At 35.8% G+C, this 24,019-nt stretch overlaps 2 protein-coding genes across 3 annotated transcripts; both read left to right on the top strand.

Annotated features, from left to right (window-relative positions):
• The first annotated feature begins 11 nt into the window (after positions 1–11).
• LOC145905940 (sphingosine kinase 1-like) lies at positions 12–8,910 on the top strand. Of its 2 annotated transcripts, XM_082993270.1 has the most exons (11): positions 12–208; positions 344–458; positions 700–818; positions 896–1,042; positions 1,266–1,360; positions 1,764–1,882; positions 6,328–6,498; positions 6,561–6,654; positions 6,878–6,945; positions 7,350–7,590; positions 7,881–8,910. In XM_082993270.1, the coding sequence occupies exons 1-11, from the start codon at positions 40–42 to the stop codon at positions 8,100–8,102; spliced, it is 1,560 nt and encodes a 519-aa protein (XP_082849396.1). In that variant the 5' UTR covers positions 12–39; the 3' UTR covers positions 8,103–8,910. The 2 variants fall into 2 exon arrangements, with proteins under 2 accessions (XP_082849396.1, XP_082849397.1); XM_082993271.1 differs by lacking the exons at positions 6,328–6,498; positions 6,561–6,654; positions 6,878–6,945; positions 7,350–7,590; positions 7,881–8,910 and adding an exon at positions 4,158–6,261.
• Positions 8,911–9,663: 753 nt separating this feature from the next.
• LOC145907326 (uncharacterized) lies at positions 9,664–24,017 on the top strand (the record flags this gene model as incomplete). The annotated part of the gene is made up of 35 exons (XM_082994748.1): positions 9,664–9,691; positions 9,748–9,819; positions 10,159–10,239; positions 10,808–10,876; positions 11,160–11,267; positions 12,172–12,279; positions 12,395–12,508; positions 12,573–12,653; positions 12,717–12,830; positions 12,945–13,037; positions 13,089–13,142; positions 13,209–13,292; positions 13,438–13,563; positions 13,635–13,671; positions 13,739–13,871; positions 13,928–14,071; positions 14,635–14,798; positions 15,169–15,337; positions 15,858–15,997; positions 16,263–16,371; positions 16,553–16,603; positions 17,049–17,237; positions 17,292–17,339; positions 17,431–17,505; positions 18,152–18,219; positions 19,210–19,333; positions 19,548–19,663; positions 19,730–19,865; positions 19,926–20,891; positions 21,281–21,500; positions 22,139–22,308; positions 22,599–22,745; positions 23,047–23,192; positions 23,475–23,611; positions 23,935–24,017. Coding segments are annotated over exons 1-35 (4,704 nt in total), but the record flags the coding sequence as incomplete, so codon positions are not given.
• Positions 24,018–24,019: the final 2 nt, after the last annotated feature.

The following is a 24,019-nucleotide window of genomic DNA, read 5'->3' as shown; positions in this document are numbered from 1 at the left end:
TTTGCAGGCACAGAATAAAAGAGTAGTTTTGTTTTTATAATGGATCAAAATGGACAGAATGAGACATTACTTAATACTGAGTTTTTGTTGTATCCAAAAAACTATGCGGTAGTTGCAAAACTCACAACAAATTCCATCATCATAACACCACATAAGGCCAACACCCAATCACAAAAAGAAGAAATTATAAATCTGAAAGATGTTACTGGTAAGTTTTTCCATAGCTTTTTTTTATTCACAAAATGAGCAAACAATGCGAAAATTTACAATCATGCAGTATATACATGTGTTTTTATTTTGCACTGTTGTCTTTTGTTTATAATTAAGACATGTCGTTTTACAGGATGCCATGTCACAGAAGGAAATTGTACAACTTCGGCAAAATGGCACATTTGTATATTCGCATATCCTCTAAAGAAAAAATTTATGAAAGGAGAGGTTCGCCAAAAGATATCACGGTAAATAAATACATAACTTTTAAAATGTTTTTTTATTCAAATCAACACAATGTCATAAACTTAAAAAAAAAACTTGGTCTCTTTTTGCAAATAATGATATGTTTTTGTGTAAAATTACAGTATATAAAATATTAAATTAAACTGTAAAAAGTTTGTTAACATTTCATATCAAAGTTTTTATAATATGCCGACTGATTTTGCATGTATTTAACAGAACATTTTCATGGTAAATTTTGTACAGATCCTTAGGAATACCTGTTCAAGGTGCCACATCTGATGAAGACAACAGGAAAACGGCAGAAGCATGGAAACGTGCAATAAAGCACCTGATCACTGGCCATCATATTACTGCTGATCAAGGTAATTGACATGGCCACTCTTGACTTGCAAAACAACAAAAATAACTTTAAAGACTTAATAGCAAATGACTTGTTTAGTGAAAAACCTTCCTGAACCTGAACGTCGCAACTTAGTGGTGTACATAAACCCATTCAGTGGACAAGGAAAGTCTATGCAAATATACAAATCTAATGTGAAGAAAATGTTTGCTGAATCTGAAATACAGCACACTGTCTTTGAAACTGGTATTTATCTGTATGTTTCTTTTTTTAACTAAAATGGGTCTTATTCTTCATAAATCCCAATAAAATTTTATACACAATATATTTTTTTATATTTCTTGACATTACCTATATACATAACACACAAATTTAGGTTTTTAGTTGTTAGGTATACCAAACCTAGTGGACCCCGGATCTTACAACACCCAACAAAACATGACACTAAAACCCTTTTACTTGGTTTTAGCATATCCTGGACATGCACGGGTATTAGCAAAAGACCTTAACATACAAGAATGTGATGGAATAGTGATTGTATCTGGTGATGGATTGGTTCATGAGGTAAGAGGAGTATGGAAAATAATTGCAGAGATATTGGTTAAATGATTAAGCTGTGAGGTTAAACCATATAATATGATAATGATCTACACAAATTAAACAAATGTTATGATTTAGAAATATTATAGAAATGCAGCTTACAAAATAATAAAAAGTGTTTGCAAATTATAATAATTTTAATATGACTTGTTCTGTGTATGTGAAAAAAATTACATGCAAACAACCACATATTATGGCATTGACAGATGTTAAATTTTAAAAAAAGTACTATGAATGAAACCAGAATTTCCGGTTTTATGTCATGTCATTTCCTGCCAAATCCTATCCCCTAGACAAATGGTGATAACTTTACATGCAGTATGTTCCTAACTAAACAAACGTAACCCCATGAAAAAACTTTCCTAAGGTACTTAACGGCCTGATGGACCGGACTGATTGGGCCGAAGCTATTAAAACTCCAATCGGGATCGTCCCTGGTGGTTCAGGCAACGCTTTAGCTGCTTCTATTGTGTATGCGTCCACTGGGTAAGTCCTCAAACCCCACTGTTTGTTCATGGTTTTGTTTTGACTTATTGTAATGCATCTTATGCTTGCTGGTCTTTCAGTAGCAAGGGTATGAAGTTTTGTTTGATGTTCTTGCTTATAGTTTCATCCTATCGGACTTGATATGCGAACTCTGGCAAAGTATGTTAATGACTAGGTTTCTTGTGTAGTTCACCTTCCGTTTAACACAGGGTTATTAGGGGCAACATACAACGTAGGACATTGGTTTGACAATGACACGCAAATTAACAACATGTTAGAAAGTATTTTCCTGGGGTTGCCCTCAATCATGTGTTTGTTATTTTCCAACGATGTTAAACCAAGATGTCACCCCCAAAAATAAGATAACAAATATTTGGCAGATAGAAAACAAAACATATGTCATGTAGTTAGTGTATGAGTGCTCCCATGCGTTAACAGCTTTTCATGTGGATAGAGTTGATTCCTACAGTAGATCTGTCACCGTTGTACAAAGAACAAAGATTAATCCCTATGAAAAATCAGTTCACTGTTCAAACTGTAGTTCTCCTGGCAGTGTTTCACTTCCTTGACTTATGCATACTTCATATAACCATACATAGAGGTTTAATTGCATGTTGAGAACTTCAGTTGCATGTCTTATGCCTTTCATTAATCCACATTCATGTTTGTCATGATGTATCATCTGATGATTATTGAATGATCGTGCATCTTTAAAACAAAGTTGATGATTTCTGTATGATACAGACATTTTGCAGCAATTAAATATAAACTTTTTACATAATACATCAGAGTTTTTTAATTTTTTTTGTAAAATTTTTAAAGAAATCCTTTTCAAATAAAGCAATAAAAAATCTTACAAGCCCCAAACATGTATGCGGGAGAACCAAGTTCACAAAGTTACACCAAATGTAGGATTTCCTTTGGGTGTGGTTTAGCTTAAACAGAGATTATCTTTCAAATGCATGTCGCAACTGTTAGTTAGTAGAATCATGTGATGCCAAAAGAGCAGGGGTTTGGATTCCAACCCTTCGTGAAAAAGCATAGTTTATTGTTCCTGCCGCTTTTTGTGCATTTGCTCGGTTAAAATGGCAGAAATAGACAAGAGATGATATGAAGTCAGTGAGATATTAGTTGTGCTCTGGATCTGTGGAATAAGAAGTAGAAACCATCCGGTCTATTATTAGGTGAGACGTTGTGCGAGACAATTGTTCAAAGGTGCTTTTTAATTGGTTTTCTAATTTGCATGATTACCCATTGATGAAAGAATGCTTGCTATGTTTTTGTAATACAGTCACACACATGCACTCTAGTTAAATCCTATGGTCGCCAAACCAGTAATTGTTTTGAAGGCACTTTTTAACCACAAGCAAATCGGTAACTACAAGCAGCCCTTGTTCATTGAAACATCCTGTTGTTTCAAGTGTTTGCCGCATTAATCACCCCCTATTTGCTTGTTTCCTAGTGGCAAACTTTGAAAAATAATGTCTGGTCACAAGTCTACTTCTTGTTCTAAACAACCATTATAGACATGATTAAGTATTGTCATGTGGTGCTTTGTCAGAGTACTAAGGGTAAACTGAAGGGCTGCACTTTTTTGTTTTCGCGAGCCGATTGCTTAAAAACCTTGTGGGACGTGACCCCGTAAAACACCAACCATAAACTTTCACATGACATGTAGTCATGACTAAATTTAAAACATGATCAGGTCTTATAACAAAAGCACTCATTATGTTGTGTCATGACACATTTGTGTGTGACGTCAAATGGCCTGCATTTTCCTTGTTTCATGTATGCAAGCCATAAAATTGGGCTGACTTGCTTAACTAATATGTATGTTTGTATAATGGACAATTCCTCAAACGCAACCAGAAAATGGGTGTACATTTGGAAAGCTGCCCAATTTCCCCATTGGTAACCTTGCACAACTTGTTTGCAAAGATAATTCTGGACAATACTGAAAAGCAAATACATTGCATACGCTGTCAATCATCAACTGACACAGTTCCAATGATCATAATTTCCAGATTACTCTGAGAAATGTGCTACAAGGCTGCTTTTAGCGCTATACAAGTTGCACTTTTTTATATCCTTAATTTTCCTGTTTTACACATGTGATTTGGCACAAAAATGTAAATTGGCTGCTTTGTGTGTCCACTTTGTTTCGTGATAATTTGCAGTCAATGTTTGTGCAAAAATAAGAAAATAAATGTGTGTGAAATATATGTAAAGAAGGTTTTTTTTTGGTGATGTTACTTTTCATGCTATTTTCATGCAGGTGCCATCCCACCCCGGCTCTCATCACATCCTCAACATTTGAAATATGTCGTGGCAAGGTGTGTCCGATCGACATATTGTCAATGGAAACCCTTGATCAAGAGGCAAAAAAACAGACCAAGACGACTTATGGCATTCTTGGTTTTGTGGTTGGCCTCATATCTGACATTGACATTGAAAGTGAGAGGATACGTTTTCTAGGCGGGGAGTTACGATCGACCATATATGGATTATTAAGAATAATATCCAAACGTCAGTACAAAGTAAATGTCAGTTACTTGCCAAGCAAAGACTGCTGCGACAACTTTGATGAAAACTTCTCTTCCAACATTGGCGACGCACCTCCAACCCAACTGCAAAACCATCTGTTGCCCAGATTGGATACTTCAACACCTGCAAACTGGGTGTCCTCTGAGACTGACTGCGTACAAGTATCTGCTATCAGTCTGTCCAATATAGCCAATGGGCTGATTTACCACAAGCAAAGCAAGCTGTGTGATGGTAACATACACTTGACTCAAATGAAATCAACAATTTCACGTCGCAAAATCATGAAAGTGTGGGACTCCATGGAAACCGGAACCGGCGTCACTTCAGAGACGTCGGAACCCTCTGATCTGATTGTTACTCAATGCAAGGCATTCAGACTTGTGCCATTAACAAAGCATTCAGAAATTATGACATACGATGGTGAAAGGATTCCTTATGGGGTGGTACAGTGTCAAGTGCACCAGGGTCTAGGAAGGGTATTTGTGAGTGGAATTTAGTACTTTGGTGCAGCGAAAAGCTTTTATTTTAAAGTTGTGACCAAAGTATGAATAAATTAACGAGGCACTTAAATATTACACAGATACAATTTGTAAAAAATATACCTATAATGTACACAATGATGCTACTGAAGTGTGGCAATATTTTTCTCTGCTACATGAAACTTTTTGCTGCTCTGTGTACTTAAAAGCCAATATTTTCTATTGATTTGTTTGCCAGTGTTTGTTGTTCCTTGAAACTTGCTTGTATAAATTTTAATTTTGTTACCTCTTTTGGCTACCGAATGTTGTACATAAATGACACAAAATTGCTGCGTGGTACCCCTATACATTTTGTCATTCTGCATTTGGTCCTGCACAAGCAGCACATGTTTGTTTACCATTTATCATTTACGCATGGCATATAAAGAGCTTCGGTATCTTACAAAATTTATGCAAATTTTTGTTCTTGCCTTCTTGAGAACGTCAACTGCATTTTTGTAGGCATGTGCACCCTGAAGCAAAACTTTAACCTCTACCTTAACTGTTTTGCTAGTTCCTACATATAATTATAATGTCTTGGGCACCAATGTGAGTTTAAAGTAAAGAAATCTTTACCTCGCAAATGCAAAAAGTGGGATCAAAAGATGAAAATTTACCTGTGAATCAAAACCATGAAAATGGCCAATTTGAGTTGTTAAGTGGGATGAAAAAATTAATAGAAATGACACAAGTGTTTTGTTATTATTAATACCTCTTAACAGGCCTTTCATGACATCTTTTCCAGCACTGTTCAGTATTACCCAATTTTTAAATGAATGTCAATCGGTACTGGTTGAAATATATGTTCTTTGTGATATGCACGTTACCTTTCAGCATCTATATTGTGCTCAATTGTTGCATTCTTCTTGACCTATATCACAAAACCTGCATTTAATTGATTGTTTTATCATGAAACAATGCTTGCAGACAACACAATGAATTAATGACAAACATGACAATAAAGTGTATTTTTAAAATTTTCTATTTCATTTGTCATATTATGTGTGTATATTTTATACAAATTATTGTTTGTATGCTGTTAATTTAATGTTCTAGAATATTCTTCTCAAATGTTAATTTTCTACAGTATGATCCAGGTGGCATATAATTTGTTTGTGGTCATGTGAATAATTTTTAATTAAAATCTATTTAAAGCATTGATTGTGTGTGTTGTTGTATTAAAAAACAGGCAAATAAACCTACCTTGAATATGTTCTTGAAGTACTAATAAACTTACTTGAAACAATACATTGGTTTTCGAGCATATTTCTTTATTACAGCAAAGCAGGCTACTGCTTCATTCTTTACTACTTGAGAACAAAATATTGAACATTGCCATTGGCACAATATTTACATGAAACACATTGTTGTTTTGTTTTTCAGACAACATGATTCCAGTGACTTGATTACAGATTCGTTGTTCGAAGTGTTGAAGGGAAAAGTACGGGACCTTTCACTTGTTTATATTCAACAAACAAAAAAGAACTACTACTCATTTCTAAACGTCGGCTGGGGGTTCGTAGCTGATGTGGACATTGAAAGCGAAAAGTACAGGTTTGTGAAGTACAACTTAAGCGAGTCGTTTTAGTGCAATTTTGCTCTTTTTGTTTATCCAGGAGTTTAGGGAACGCAAGGTTTACAGTTGGATGTGCAGTAAGAGTTGCAAACCTCAGGAAATACCATGGCATGGTATCATATCTTCCAGCTGAGGTTTGTACGCAAATTGTTTTCAACTAAAACTATGTGCCTTACTGAAACAACACCGTTTCAGTTTTGCTAATTACAAAATAACTTCTTTTAATATAAAATAACCATTTTGAGAATAAGGAAACTGAGTCTCTTTATTCTGAGTAAATCTGTTGTTAGCACTTCTAACTTTCAGTATAAAGCATTTAATTTTACATGTGTTTTTTAATTGATCTTTGGTTTTAAGAATTTGGAAATCACCGAAAGCAACACCAATACAAATTCAAACATGCTTGGAACTGAATTTAAAAGGATGTATGTGAGATGTTCTGTATCAATTGAGATAAGGAATGAGCTTTGTGCATTGATCAGTGGTTCCCAACCCAAAGTTCAGGGATTAGCAAGGGGCCTGTATAATGGTTTCAGGGGGTCCTTGTTTTAACTCTGTTTCCTAAACATTTTTATTTGTGATGTTACTTTCATCCTTTATTTTGACATAGTTCCCGACAAAACGTCCAGGTAGATTTATGTAGGGCCGTGGACTGAATGATTTCATAAAAGGGGTCCGTCATTACCAAGAAGGTTGGAAACCACTGGTATAGATGAATAAGATTGCAATACAATTTCGTTGCTGCCATTTATTAAACACATCACTTTTGTACCCACAAGACAAGACCAAATTCATGCAACCCTTGCCAACAAATTTTATGCTAATTTAGATCACCTGAAAAAAAGGAGAAGCAAGAGTCTTGTCCACTTTTGTCCAAAGATTCCCAAAACAAATACCATTTGTCTTCATCTTTGCATGAATCATTGCCAACAAAGTGGTTGTCAATTGAAGGAGAGTTTGTCTGGATCATGCCTGTTTATTTATCGCATGTTGGGAAGGACATGTTCATGATGCCACAAGCACGGCTTGATGAGGATGTCATTTACCTGTATTGCCTAAAAAGTGATGTGGTAAGCAACATGTGTTTAATGAACATGATTTGATGCCAGGACTTGTTTTCATTCTCTTTTTGTAAAACATTCGATGCACATTTTGATAGCATTATGGGCATGGTAGTATACAAAAAATATATTTTTAAAACTATTTGGACCCTGTTTTGTGTGTTAAATAATAATGCTTTCTATAAGGGCTTGTACTTACCACTCACACTAATAATCCCCTGCCAAACATACCGACATTTACTGGAAAACAACATAGCTTTGAAAATTATCACTGTGATCATAGTACTGTCACATTGCAGGGAAGAAGACAGCTTTTGAACATACTGCTTAGTATAGCTGATGGCACCCATTTAGGAATATCACCAGAAAGCACAATGGTAGTGCCGTGCAAGGCATTTAGGTTGGAACCTTTCACAAATCGAACTGGGCTTCTTACTGTGGATGGAGAGGCAATTGCGCATGAGCCTCTGCAAGCAACAGTCACCCCAATTAAAGCAAGCATCATGTGTTCTTCAAACTAGTCGTTCGTTTTAATTCCGTTTTGTTAGTATTGTATTACAACAGGTCTAAGTTATGCAATTATTATGCAAAACAGACAAAAAGGGCAATTTATGCAACCTACACTTGTTTATTATTTACATGAGCTGTTTGAGTGTTTAGTGTATTACCGCAGAAATTAACTAATGTTGGTAACTTGGCTGTCATACAGCTTACACAATTTTAATATGTTGTCAAATATGAATGATAAAATTTTTAACCAACACGCATTTTTATTTATTTATTTTGGTTTTAACAGTTTTTATGTCGTTTTAATGTGTTCACAGCAAGCTTAAGACAAAATTCACCAAGCTGTGCAATGACGCTAATGTTCTTTCTTCAACTTCAATGTCAATGTATGATAAATGCCTGTTTTTTTGTTTAATGAAACAAGTTACTGTGGTAATTCGCCAATCTATGTGAATATCACTGTAATGTATATGCATTAACAAGCTTATTAAATGCACGTATATACATAAAATGTCATGTATTTGTGGCAATCGCTTATGAACTACAATTTTTCTTTGCCATTTTACTTACTTAATTGTGCAATTATTTAAATGTTTTGTAATTTTTTTGTAACCTAATGCGATTTAAAAAAATGCTGAAATGAAATGTGACGATTCCAGACATATCTGAGCCAAATTCTGTCATTGCTTTTGTGTCTTTGTTACTCCTTTTGTCCAAGTGTGGTACGGTACCCGCAATCTAATTCAATGACCTGAACGTCGGCGCTATACGTGTAATACCAATTTGCTTTTACATTTAATAGTCCATTCTTTTAATAAAAGTTCTCACAAACAGTTTTTTGTGGTAGCTGTGGGTGGAAAGAAACTTTTTTTAAAAATGACATCAATTTGTGTAAATATGTGCGCCAAGACAAACGCTAGGATAAGAGGCTTACATTTACTCAGTTTTTCTTTGGATTGACTGCAGAAAACGAATTATGAATGTTTTTTTAAGATGATAGGAATAAAAAATTTTCACAAAAGCGAACCAAATTGCATTCGACGAGCACGCGTCCATTGCCTACAAATCACGTGGAAAATTGGTCCAATCACAGGCACTGGTTGCGGTTGAATGGCGATATAAGCAGACAACATTTTTGCTTACCCTTAACCAGTAGTCGTCAGCAGAACAAAATGGCTAGAGATGTCAAGCTTCAACTTCCGCGAATCTGTTCGCAATCGTCATTATTGTATTTGATTTTCTACTTTATAATGTTTGGTAAGTTTTAGTTACGCTTTTGTTTGTTGACTGTAGGCGGAAGACTCAATAAACTATGAGACGTTCCTTAATTTTTTTTGCATCAAATAACTCTCTTGTACATTATTTTGGTTCAGCTTCTACGCAGTTTTTAGTTTTTCCACACGCCTTCTTGTTGTTGTTAACGTAGCTCATTTTTTACAGCGAAAGATTGGGGCAAGGCGACTGCACTTGGTTGGTATTATATTTTTGTGTAAAAATGTGTAACTTAATATCCTAAACCCTGAAACTTGTTCAGATGAGAATATAGCGAAATATACAGAGTTGAGTTTTTCTACCATGCTTAAAGCGATTGAAATTCTACCAGGTAGGAAAACGTGAATACACGAGAGATGGTATGCTGCAAGTAATTTGTTTTGCTAGATTCTATGCGAGTTAATGCGTTGCTTGACTCAGCCAAAGAAGCAATGCAAGAAGTGCCTACTACAGACGGAGGTAAACATTTTTTAAAACAAAATCAAAAAATGATTTTGAGCAATCTTTGACTGAAAAAATATCCTGTTTTTCCATTAGCATCTTTCAACATTTATCGTAAAATAAGACAGCACTAAGACATTTTGCAATATACACATACTAAGTAGTTTAATAACAGCACTTACTATGAAGTGCCCATATTCCTCGGTGATGCAACTGCTTTATATGACTTGGAAATGGTATTTACAAAACTGAGTCCGTATGTGTGCAAAATCCAAAACAGACATGTCCAAAATTTTGGTGAGTTTGTGTGTGGTCATGTCATTAAGTCAAATGTATTATTGGCCTCACTATTTCCAGATGATCAAGCTGCGCTTCTTAGTGGAATGGTTGGGGGGATGATAGGAAATATTATTGCAAGCCATAATATGATGGACCCAGGTTTGCTATTTAAAGATGTTTGATTGATGGGTAATGGTACTATGCTATTTAAGGGACAAGTGTTTTCCCTTTTTAAGCAAACATACCCTGTAAGCCCAAAGTTTAGCGCTACTGCATCTTGTATGTTGTTTTTCAAACCTAAATATTCTGCATTTATATCCCAGATTGGAAAGTTTGTGATATGCGCTGACGATTTGTTTCAGCATTCGTTAATTGCATGGATAATCACAAATTCTGTGTGTTAATGTATTACCTAATTTTTATTGTGCAAATTATCAGTAAATTTTAAGTGACGAAACGGACGATTTTTTTCCCAATCTAGTTCAAACCAGCATACTTTTTAGTTGAGTGTAACAATTGTAACTTTTCAACATGGATATGGGAATTGACAAGCTTCTGGTTTGGCAAATGATTTACTAAAGAGTTGTAGCTTTGTTTCTCACCTGATGACAAACTTTCTTCAAAATTTGTTGGCTTCATTGGTGGACCATTATCTACCTTTCCTTATGGACCATTTAATAGCATAAATTTGTTTTCTTACTTCGAGTATATACATTCATGATCTTAGGTTTTAGTGAAGCAAAACCAATGCTATCTGGACTTGGAACAATTGCTGGAGCCATTGGTTCTCTTGCAGGTAAAAATTAATTTATGCATGTATAAACGCACATTTTTTTTCAGGAGTTTGTTTAGCTTGTGAATTTAAACTCACCAATTGCACACCTAATAAAAAATTTAATATATACACGAACATTAAATATATACTTAATTAGAACAATCTTTTAAAATTTGACATAATAGTCTATGTTGCTGTGTTATTTGTTTTGCTGGTGGGGCAGGTTGGGCTTGGAAACACCTCTCAGCATGTCAAAATTTTTCCAATTTTTCCAATTGAAAACTGTTGTCTTTTTTGGGTGCAGGCAAAGAAGAGAAAAACGAAGTTGAGTTTCAGTTTCAAAAAATATCCAATGTAAAACAATTGAGACAACTGCTGCTGGGAAAATTTGAATTTCCTCGTCATCCAAGTTGTAAGTGTGACATCACAATTCCTATGACAATACCAATAGAAGTTTTTTTATCTCTTTGTGCTTTTGTCACATCATCTTTGTGTAGTCTTTATTTGCCTTGGTGTATTATGTAGTATGGTATGCAAGGACGCAAAAAGCCATAAACTAGGTGTTAAACTGGCAACTGACAGGTCAAATCAGTTTCACGTTGGCATCAAGATGAAAGACTACCAATTTTTTCATGCCTACCAAACAGGTTCAATAACCCTGAGGAAGTCTCGCCGGGTGGCAGACGAAACGTCGGTTTCGAAAAAATAACTTCAGAAACTTAATTGTGAGAACAGCAATTTTGATTAATAAGTTCAATAACACTTATAATGGAGTGATAATGTGACAAAATAATCACGGTGCTACGAATATAAGCCCAATGAAATATCACCTGTGTCGTTAGATGTAAAATTGTCTGCCTTGCATGGAATCTAGGTACCATATTTACTTGAATGTTAGCTGCATGCGTCAATGTTAAAAATTAATTTATAAGGCCAGCTTAGCTGCCCTACAACAAAAATTGTCAACAAATCTGTTGTTTAAACATACCAGGTACACTGGTAACTTTGTTTGAAAAAACATATTGGTTACGGCAGAGAGAGTTAAAGGTGAATTTTCTCGGATGTAAACATCACAGACCGTAAGTTAAAAAACTTTATAAGCGGCGGCTTGCAATCAAGTAAATATGGTAGGTTAATACGACCCACAGTATCAAATGCATTTGACACCCAGGAAAATGTTCCAACATACATACAAAACCACTGCAAGATAAAATTTTGGGATTATTTTCGATGTACCATGCATACCACCTTCATAGTCACTGATATGAAATATATAATACAATCTTTGTTATAAATAGACTAATATTTACATAAAGACCATATCATGCAATCCAAGATCTCCAATCTTCTAAACAGCATGGCACCATTCATAAATTCTGTGGCTTTTAATCTGGAAAACCACAAGACTGCGAAGTTGAATCTCGGTAAGCATAAGTTCAAAGACTTTTTGTACGTTGCTGTCGGAAAGTACATCAAAGATTTATAGGAAAGTAGTCTTGACTTTACCTCATAAGCTATGCTATCACTCTGTAATCTCAGGTACAATGTTTCCTCATCTTGATGAACAGTTTATTGCAAGTGTAAGATCGGTTACATCCATGTCTGCCATAGTGGGTGGAATGATTGGTAGATTTGCTAGTGGGTATAAGAAAGGTAAGTTTTTTGCAAGCAGACATGATATAGGCTAACTATTGTGTCCTTAATGCTTGCCCTGCAGGGAACAGTGCATTCAACAAATTTGTTGCTGGACTTTCCTCATTAAACAAGAGGAGTAGAAGGGGAAGGTCTGAGCAGACAGGTAAGGTTTGGTGGAATCAATGACAACTACACAACAAGGCCTTATTGGTGTATATCTGTACAGGAATCTTTGAAACCATAGTTGCTGATTTGATAATAGCTACAGGAAATATGAGTAGATTTGCTGGACTTGCTGGAGGCCAAATTGCTAAAGCCATTCAGAATCTGGCAAAACCAGGTTTGGACACGATTCATTTCACTAAGGCAATGTAAAAGGCTACATCGCTGTAGGGAAATGGGAACTTAAAGGTTTAGTTATACTGCATGATTAAAAATAAACTGAGTATTGTAGATGGAACCAAGCTGCTTGGAAACCTAATGAATCCTAACATACGAAAAGAAGATATGATACAAGATGGCTACAACCAAGTTCACGATCTCCAAGGTTTTTTTATTATTTTGATTTTAATGCAAAATAATTTTGTGGCATTTTTAGTTGCACGCCAGATTGACTTCAAAGCTGAAGAATGTATTGTGAGGTTTATGGCTGGTAATAAATGTTTAAACCCAAGTTTGGTATCGAAAAAACATACTGAATAATCTGATTTTGTTATAGTCCTTGCTGAGTTTGGATCATACCATCAATTCGTAGACAAAATGCCCTTGGATATGCTTTATGTGGGCCCATTTGGTAGCAAAGGTGCATTTTAATTTTGTTCCAAACTATTTTTGTGTGGTTTATGTCAGATTTTTACAAAATGAGTAAAATCCATGCAAAAACATTCATTTTCTGTTTAGTAAACTTGATACTAAAAAGATTTTGATTAGCTACAATTTAAATACAGGCGATGTTAGCGGAATAACTTTACAAAAGTTTTTGGTGCAAAAACAATTGCCTGGTTGGAATGCACCTATTACACAAATGGAAATTGCAGGAAATTTTGAGCCTACTGATTTTGCGGAAGTCTTAAGTGCGTATATTTTGTGTAATTGTATATTAAGATATCCTAACCCCATTTTTATAATAATTTACTTGATTTAGATTTTACTTATTCATTGGATAACGCTGTGCTGCAATTGTAAGTGTGTAGGGCAATGTGTGCTTATACCATGTTGACGTTGGCAAAACTTAGTTTATCAATTTAGCCTTGATAGCGTGGCCAGACATAATGGTGTGGAGTCACCTCTGCTAAAGTTTTTCCAGGGACAAATTACATTTGAAACCTTAACACCACAACAAATTGCCACAATTCCTGTTGCTGTACTTGCTGCTGTCGAGGTATAGATCAACTCTTCACTGTGCTAAAATTTATCAAAGCATGCCATTTCTTTAAGCCCACTGTCATTGCTACTATGGCCTCAGCAAGTATAAAAGCAGTGTTGCAATCCCCATTGGTTAAGCGACAGCCGGAAAAGTTTCAAAAGTTCTTGAAGTCTGTTCAAGATGATGTATTACTGGAAGCTGTTGCTGATTTATTGGTAAGAAAATATGAACTATTGGATCACATGCAAGTATCTGTTTAATTTTTTGTCTGAATTTGCATGTGTGGGTAAATTCATATTGGCCTAAATGTTGTTATGTGTTAAATTACTTTTTCAAAGTGTTGATTATGATAATACTTGTGGACATGGGCATTGATTTTTTAACGTTTTGTAAAATATTAAGGGTGACTTTTCCGACGTAAATTCCGTTTCGTGTCACTTTGTTGCGTAACAATCCACGAGACACTTGTGTTTGTCCTGATTGTGAAGATAATAATACAAGTCGTTTGAAACTTGCTTAGCGGATAGTATAATGTGTGTGGTTTTTCTGACAATACTTTTTAATTTAACTGAAATCCAGGGGTGACAATACATACGTTGTCACCCCTGTTTGTTTGTGAGGGGTGACATGTCACCCCTAAACCGACGCCTATGCTTGTGTACATAAATGTGCACACCCTTTACACGTATGAACCTCCAGAAATGTTTCCAGAAACAAAAAGTCACACTGAAAAAAAAATTTTGGAAAATTTTGGTTCTAGCTACAAGTAATATTTTAGGTTGCATCAGAGACTGCCTTCAACGCTCCAAGAATCATTGATGTAATTCTTCATGAATATGAAATGAGGACAACACATCTTGTGTTCCAACAAACATTCTGCGACTTTCTGCCTATGCTTAAACCTGGCCAGATATTCCGAATTGTTCAAGGTCGTTTCCCAACGTAAGACTGTTTTTTTTCGAAATCAATGCACACAAAACGTTTTAATAAACTGCAAAGTTTTTAGTCATATAGAAATTTGTGATCTTAAGTCTATTCTGATGCTATAAACATTAAAGACTGGACTAATTTTTGCCTTAAATCAGCAAATTAACATGGAAAGTTAAAAGCCATAGGCAAAGAATTTAGACCAGTATGTAATTTAATGAATCAACATGAATTTAAATGTTTTGTAAATCCTGATTTCCCTTCCAGTCCATGAAACACGTTTAGTTTATGTAGTTAATATTGTTGCAGTGCAGTGTATAAAGCGTTCTGATTGTATCTACATTCTGTGTGAAAGCTGTCTACAGTCCAGGTTTATTCTTCTCAGGTTGCCATGCCAAGCTGGCTGGGAGTCGTCTCTCAATTGTAGCCAAATGGAGGCAGTCGCAAAAGCATTAACATACGGAAAAAATCAAACACTACAAAGTGTTATGGCATTGGGTAACTTAGTGCCGTACGTCCCAGCAGCGACTCTGTACTTTCTGCAACAATCCGAAGTAAGTAATGCATAGTCATCACTGGTGTAGAGTGCAGGGGTGTGGCGCACCCCCGGCCTTCTTTTGAATTAAGCAACGTCGCGTCGCGCATCATAATCGCATCGCGTCTTTTCTGCTTTCTCGGGTTCAACCCGCGGTAAAAATGAAGGCACCTCTAATTACACTCAAAAGAAGGTTAACATGCAGTTTTGTATGCCTCGTAATAGCATCTACAATTACGCAACACAAGCGAAATCATGTTATCGTTTGTGTAGAGAAATCGACTACCGAGTTCGTCGCAAAGGCATTTATTTAAAACATTATTTCGTGAAGTTTTTTCGATCAGCAATTACTTACATCATCGGCCAAAACACTTGTTAACATGAAAGATGTTATAACCTGTATAATATAGCGCGCAAATGATCTTCTGAAGTTAACATTTTGTACTTGCCGTACCTTCCTTGACGTGCAAAACTATGCCAATGATTGTCATTGATATAAAAAAAGCCCAAAGCATTACAGGGTTCTTTATTACTTGAAGGTGGTTCAGCTTGTGGGTAGAGAAATGTTTAATCAATCGAAAAGCTGTTTTTGCCAAAGAAACACTCGGCAGATGGTACACATCCTAATGAGGAGCCTAAACTTCACATCATCTGCACCAAATATGACCAACTTTTTGAAGTGAGCTGTTGAAAAAATCATTAATGAAAAAAGTTTCAGACACTAAAATAGAATTGTTGCCCTACGCAATCCATAGACACAAGGGATGTGAATTTTAACAACCAGCTTCACAGCATAAGATGTCATTAAATATTCAGTCATATATTGGCTTCAAATGTTCAAATGCAGCCTCATTTTCTATTGGCACATCATTTTTAAACAGCCCATATCCACCTTACCAAGGAAAATACATTTTTGAAAAAGTCAAATATTTCATATGTTTTAGACTGGGCCACTCCATATGCAGCATCTCATCGTTAGAGCTGGAGGATTTGGTTAATCCCACGCACACTAATAATTTCAAGAAAGTTTGGTCAAACAAATGTGCTACTGAGGTTGCTGAACTCTCATAATGCAGTTTATTTTTTCATTTAAATTTTACCATTCTCCTTTTTAAAGGGTTTTTCCAACTAGTTTTTGAATTTCTTTTACAACTGTCACTGAAATAAAGCAAAGCATGTTAAATTGTTTATTTTCTTGAAGAAAGAAGTTATCTAATTTTAAGTATTGTTGCAGCGAAGTCAAACTTCAATGGAAGAATGTGATTTGCATTCCTATCCAATAGGAGTAAGTTGTAATTTCATATTGCTTTGACATAATTTTTGGCCCACGCTTTCAATGAACCCTGTGTAGTGTAACATGTGCAACTACAATGACATAGCAATAATCTTTTATTCAATCGCATGATGATTGGCTGAATCGCCCCCCACAGCATAGAGGAACACAGCTATCGTATCTAGATCACTAGGCTACAATGCCATGGGTGTTTAGCCTGTAAATACAATAATACAGCTGATAGTATATGTGCACAAGAGCCATAATAGTCAATGAGAGCTGCAGACAGGTGTACACACTGTTTCGACCGGTAAGGTCTCATCAGTGCATATGCCACGGTCACCAGCTGCACTGATAAGACCTTACAGGTCGAAACATTGTGTACACCTGTCTACAGCTGATAGGTTTTTATAATTTTACAATGAACTCAGCATTAAAAAATATATTTTATTTGAAGAAAATCAAGATGAAAGCCAAAGAATTTGCTGACGCCGATAACCTAGCGACAATATCAGGAACACTTCCTGAAAATGTTTCTTCCATTATCAGTGGTTTCAGTCTGCAAGACTTAGACATGATACCATCCCAAGTTTTAAAGAACTCCATGAGAAGCATTGGCATGAACAAATTACTCACAATGCAACAGGTGTGTACCATATGTAGGTGATATGCAATATTTAAAAAAAAATCCTTTTTTCAGAAACAACTGATCCTCTTAAAGCTCAACGACGTTGGGTTTCAGGTCCAGGTAAGCATTATTGACATTTTTATCCTCGCTTGACGTTTTTAGGCTGTTTTGTTGCTGTATGTTTTGTAGCAAACTTACAATTTTATTTTAGAGCCAAAACTTGACAGCTTTGAAGGAAATTGGCACTATAGCACTAGAGATAAACTTATATGCCATGGACCGGACGGTGATGAATGACTTGTTAACCGAAAATAAACATCTAATGAAATACATCTCCAAGTCCACCGTGTTTCATCTTGTTTATGAGGTTGCATCATTCTCATGCTGCATTTTTGTTTTATTTAAATTTTAAATTTTGTCATTTATCCATTCGTGCATTTATAGCTCAATTGTTCAGTTAATCGCTTTAGTCCAAACTGCTCTTTTCTTGTGTGTTTGGCACAACTAAAAAAGATTGATTTTGAAACTTTTTTAACCACCGAGGTTCCCCGCAAAAGCAAGTAACTAAAAGTAGTTTATTTATTGATTGAGTTCTTTTTTTTTAAATAATGCCAATACACTGCACACAGAGCAGTTTATTAACAATAAAGAGTCATTTTTTTATTGTTGATTCAATTTTAGTTAGGCCAAACTGAAATCTGTATGTCATTCATTTTGTTCCAGTTGTTCCACATTTTCCAAAACATAGGAAGGAATGGCCTCCTGGATAGAAAAACAGCACTGTCCGAGTATATCCCTTCCACATGCTTAGAACTGTACCAACCAAGCCATTTCCACAATATATCCCAAATGAAATGGACAAGGGATCAAGTGGGTTATGGAAATCCATAGTGTATGATGCTTTTTGTCTGAAATTTACTCTTTTTGTTAAGGGTCTAGCATTAATCCACATCTACAAAACAATGTTTAGCAAAACCTACATTGATGTCAATGACATAAGGTAAGTCTTTTTTCTTTATAATTTTGCTATAAGCTGTGGCAAACGGCTCGCATAGTTTTGTTTCTGCTCTTTAGTCCATGTATTTCAATGTTACTAGACCTAAACATACCCCCATATCCACCCTAACCAGTGGGCTAGCAAAGCTTGGTGGATAAATTTGTGGCTTGGAATACCTAGGTTTCATGGTTCACGTCTCGCTTGGAGTATGTTTTATGTTGCTATGGCTTCAACAAAAGTATGACTGCAATTAAAACTTACCTTTGTGATCAATATGGATAGGGATGGGCAATTCAGAATAGCGAATCCGGACGATTCGAATCTTAAACCATCCGAATCCAAATTGTCTTCAAACCGAAAAAAATAGGTTTCATTATTTATCTTCTATGTGTGGTAACTTTTCGTATTTGCACATGCAAAAAAATTGATTTAAATCCCCCTCGAATGTAAACTGCACGTAAATAAAAGCAAACTAAGGTTCCTTAAAACAACAATTGTCAACAAATCTGTCGTTTAATCGACATGCAGGTTTGGCAGCCACAAAATTACTTTGTCGCTTGGCAGGCGAGCACGTAGATCTTTTATGTTTATATTGTGCTTCAGTACAAAATCTAAAACAAAAACAGAATAACATTCGATATTCTGGATTCGATTTAACTATTCTAGAATGTTCTAGAATAGTGTATTACTCTATATTGCCCATCCCTAAATATGGATGCTTGATACCAAGATCACATTGAACAGTCGGTCAGGTCTTGTAACAGTGCAGTAATGTTTCAGGCAATGGTATGATAACCCCACTGCGCAGGTCCTTAGTGATCACATATATCCTATCAAGCTAACAATTTGCCAGGAAAAAGTTGCTGATCCAGCTAGGCTGCAATGCCTGGGCTGTGAAGCCTGTGGACCTCATGGTCTTGTAACAATATTGTCTGTGTAAATAGTTGGTTTAGTTTTGTGCATGGCTTGTAATCTTTTGCTGTTACTCCGTAGTGTTCTTGGAGGGGCTGCAGTTGGTATTACTTGTGTTGATGTACAAGAGGTTCTTCTTGAAAATATTGTCCAGTTTATAGTTGAATTAGACAGTGCAGTACATGGGAGGTTTACACCTGATGTGGTAAAGTATTAAGTCCTGAAAATTTAACTAAGATAGTTTCAAGAGCAGTCCCTTTTAATTCTTTGTGGGTGAAGGTTATTCATAGTTTTGGTGTACTTTAAGAAACCCTATGAACATCACAAAAATATATGATATAAAAAAATGCTATTGATGTGATGTGGTGGTTTCATACAACTGTTTTCGTTTTGGTTTTTATTTCATTCTTTTTTTCCAGGCAAATTGTCTAGCAGTTAAACTTTACCTCTTCCTGCGAATGGACAGGAAAGGGCTCACTAATGTGACACAACTACTCAGCGATGTTATACCAGGAAACATACTCATATTTCTGCCGTTAGTTAACATATTTTATCCGTTAATATTTAATGACAATCGCACAAACGTTTTTTTTCACTTTAGTCAGGATGTACTACGGAGAACTGGTAGTCATAGGCAGTGTAGAGCAATAGCAAAAAAGATTAGGAACTCAGACTTGCGTCTGTTGCCTCCTTTTAGTGGCCAGTACTTTTTGGATCATTTGCAGCAACACTGCATGGTGAGGTTGTGAAATTCTCTCTTTCTTAAGAGAAAATACAAGTTTGCACAATTTTTGCAGGGTGAACCAGGTGATGACCATCAAAATCATATCAACCAAAGCATTATGCAAAATGGTCAAATGCCAAATGGTTATCCCTACATGCCAAAGGACGACCAAATGCCAAATCATTTTCCCCACATGCCAAAGGATTACCAAATGCCAAATGATTATCCTAACATGCCAAAGGATTACCAAATGCCAAATGATTATCCTAACATGCCAAAGGATTACCAAATGCCAAGTGGTTATCAGTACATGCCAAAGGATGACCAAATGCCAAATGATTATCCTAACATGCCAAAGGATTACCAAATGCCAAGTGGTTATCAGTACATGCCAAAGGATGACCAAATGCCAAATGATTTTGCTAACATGCCAATGAATGGTCAAATGCCAAGTGGTTATCAGTACATGCCAATGAATGGTCAAATGCCAAATGGTTATCCATACATGCCAATGAATGGTCAAATGCCAAATGGTTATCCATACATGCCAAAGGATTACCAAATGCCAAATGGTTATCCCTACATGCCACTGGATGCTATAATGTCAAATAGTTATCCGTACATGCCAATGGATGACCAAATGCCAAATGGTTTTCCTAACATGCCAATGAATGGTCAAATGTCAAATAGTTATCCGTACGTGCCAATGGATGACCAAATGTCCAGTGGTTTTCCTAACATGCCAATGAATGGTCAAATGTCAAATAGTTATCCGTACGTGCCAATGGATGACCAAATGTCCAGTGGTTTTCCTAACATGCCAATGAATGGTCAAATGTCAAATAGTTATCCGTACGTGCCAATGGATGACCAAATGTCCAGTGGTTATCCTTACATGCCAATGGTTGGTCAAATGCCATTTGCCTTTCCCAACATGTCAGCAGATGGTCAAATGCCATTTGGCTCTTACAACATGTCAGAAGATAGACAATTTTTAAATGTTTTTTCAAACATTGGTGGAATGCAGCAAATGCTCAGTGTAAGCTTCCTACCATTAATAAGCCTGATGTTATCTTATTGCTCAATTTAACCAGTAAATAAACCAGGGTTTCTTGAACTAATTCCTTCAATGTTGAAAATACCATTCAAAAATGTTTGCAAGCCCTCCGGTTAGCTTTTTTATGCTCCCTTGGTGTTTTTAATGTAAAATAACTAACAAACTCTATGGCTCTCTGGTTTAGATGCACTGAAACACACTGTTAATGTCTAAAATAAAAACCTTGTTTCCAATATCAATTTATTTAAAATTATTTGATATCATATTGCAAAGATCTCTTTATAAATGTAAACAGCAGCGTTTTCCTAATTTTATCAACTTGTCATTTTATTTCAAAATGACACAAAATTTATATAGCCCAATTGCCATAGGGTGTTATGCACCAAGAACTGACACACTACGCCAATGCTTTAAACATGAGAAAGATGAAACGAAAGCTCCTTGGTGACAAAACCTCGTCCGTCATTGATATTTCCAAGGACCTTGGCCTCCAAGGGGACAATATGGAAATTGTTGTAAATTTTGACCCATTCAATTTGACGAAAATCATACCAGTTTCATTGATGATGCAAAATATGTCCAACAGCAATGGTAAGTATTAAATAGGAGAATACCAACCAATATAAGTTGTCATAACAAAACAAGAACGAAGCCGTTTTGTGTGGGCCATTGGAACAACCTGTATCACTACTTTGGCCAAAGTACCAACTTTATCGCTCGGGTGCACAAAATAGGTGTGATTATATGCCAAATTTCACATACCATGGATTCAAAATAATATTCACCCACAAAATGTCAGAAAACAACGTCCAGTTCATGCATAAACCCCATAAAAACACACACAAACATTTGGCATGATAGATAGTATATAACAAAAGTTGCACACATTCTTGATTGAGTTGTGCACCCCAGTTTCATGGGTTCATTTTCATATACCACTATTTTTGGTTCCGAGCATACTAATTAATCAGAATTGTTCTTCTAGCACTTAAGTTTCTAAAGATTTATTTAAAACCCACGTTTTGTGTGCCATCCGGCGAGACTTCCTCAGGGTTATGTCAACAATAATGCAACAAGCGCATAAACACTAAATGTAAGAAACACAAGAAAAAAAAGAACAATTCTGATTATTCATGCTGTCGTTAAATTATACTCTTGCAAAAACCTTATCACACCCTATGTGCTTATAGCTTTCTCATACAATAATTTGCAAGGCCACTTTTTTGCAGGGATTTCTTTAGAAGTACTTCATTCACTGGGACCTCTTGTAGTTTGGCTTGATGACTACAGCCTTCAGAACATTGCACCGGATATATTTGAAGATGCTCTGGAGATATTGGGAAAATACAGTAATTGGCGACCAGAGCAACTTCAACTAATAAAGAACCACCTGTATCAGGTTAGTCAGCGCAATGTAGCTCATGAAAATGGTCAAGTACAAATACACACTCCCATGAAATCCGAATTGAAGCAATACATGTAAATTTTAGGTGGTATTGGGCAGCAGCAAAATTCATAAGTAAGCATTAATGTTTAACAACCAGTTCAAAAATTGTGAGAACAGGTTTGTACAAACCAGCTCAATACCACCAACAGGCATTTTTCTCATTTGTCAACAAATTATTATTATGTGGTCCTCCTTCTTTGTTTCCGTCAATGAGTAGAAAATGTTTTTTATTGCATCGTTAGTTTTCGAGTGCAAGCAACTTGACCAAGTTTACAATTGAAAGTCTCGGCCATCTTGCCCTAATGTTCAACATCAGCGACATCGACCAGCTCTACGTGGACATCGACATTGTTGGATTGTTTTCTACACTTGACTGGCCAACAATCAAAGTATGTTGGGTTGTTTCATGTTTGTACTCAAAAAGGGCCTTTGAAAATGTCTACATGAGCCACTTTGCTTTATATTTTTAACTGTGATAGATGGATTGTCTTTGAAGATAAAATGTTTGTTGACTGTTCATGCTACTTGCCAACGCAGTGTGACTGTGGTGAATCTTATGCAACAAAATTAGTTAACAATTTTGTGGAATGCAACTTTATATTAATATACACCATTGTCAATTGGTCATGTGGACCACTCAAATTCTCTCTGCTGACTGCTTATTAAAGCAAAACCTGTTGACTGTAACAGAAACAAGCAATCATTCAACACTTCATAAACAGCCTGGAAATTCCGCAAGTCGATAGGTTGTCCGGTTCTGATCTTGCTACATTTGGGGACTTGGTTTGTGGCTTACCTGTTGCTGATATATACGAATTGCAAGCAACTGCTGTTAAGTAAGTAGTTTTGAAAGAAATGTTATTTAAATATTTGGTTTCTAATGTGGGACCTAAACTTTTTGTTTTACTGCAACTTTAAAAAAGAAATTTATGTATAACTCCCTAGTAAATGTTGAAAAGCATGAAACCTGAAATTTACCAGTGCAAAAGTTAATTTGTTTCAGAACACTTAAACTAGATTTGCCTTCCCCAATTCCATCTTGACATGTAGTTTGACTTGATGTTAAGTTTTCCTATTGGCGTTAATACAAACATCCATGCTTTGTATTTGGTGTATAGATTTGCTCTGCCCACGCTGGGAAGGGTCAGGTGCTTTAGCGACGATGTGATAGATGTATGGAAGAGCAAAGCAATTAGTGCCATGGGTGTTGAATTCAATACCCCTCTTGGATTGGCTCAGCTCGGAATATTAGCAGGTAAAATGCTTTGACAGTTGGTCTATAAATGCAGATACCCAATGTGCCTGATAAGATTGATAAATCAGACTAGTTTTAGAGGTGTTTCGTGATTGTTTGACACAAAGAAGTGTCCAATCTCTTCTACTATATTGGATACTTGGTGAATCTTACTATACTGCTGTTGTAATTTATTTTGGTTTCTTTTAAGAAAATATCTTTTGGTACTGTACTTATGCAAGGAAATTTGCCTGAATACTTCTTTTTTATACTTATCAGTATATGCCCTGTGGCACAATTGTCTGATAGTCGACAACAATGCACCTTTTTTATTTTTTTGTCAGCCGGACTATCAGAGAGCGAGTTGGGTTCAATTAAACCTGCTTATGCCTCCCTAGTGCATCCTGATGCCATCAGAGTAATAGCACC

Source organism: Ascidia mentula, chromosome 6 (genome assembly GCF_947561715.1).
Source record: "Ascidia mentula chromosome 6, kaAscMent1.1, whole genome shotgun sequence".
NCBI classification, from domain to species: domain Eukaryota; kingdom Metazoa; phylum Chordata; class Ascidiacea; order Phlebobranchia; family Ascidiidae; genus Ascidia; species Ascidia mentula.
This window is presented reverse-complemented; position numbering and strand designations above follow the sequence as displayed.

What these genes read in the sequence shown, in the direction of transcription:
- LOC145905940 (XM_082993270.1), top strand. Translation starts at nt 40, where the DNA reads ATGGATCAAAATGGACAGAATGAGACATTACTTAATACTGAGTTTTTG. An exon ending in GTTCGCCAAAAGATATCACG is followed by an intron (nt 459 to 699) that starts GTAAATAAATAC and finishes AATTTTGTACAG; the next exon opens with ATCCTTAGGAATACCTGTTC. An exon ending in GTGATGGATTGGTTCATGAG is followed by an intron (nt 1,361 to 1,763) that starts GTAAGAGGAGTA and finishes AACTTTCCTAAG; the next exon opens with GTACTTAACGGCCTGATGGA.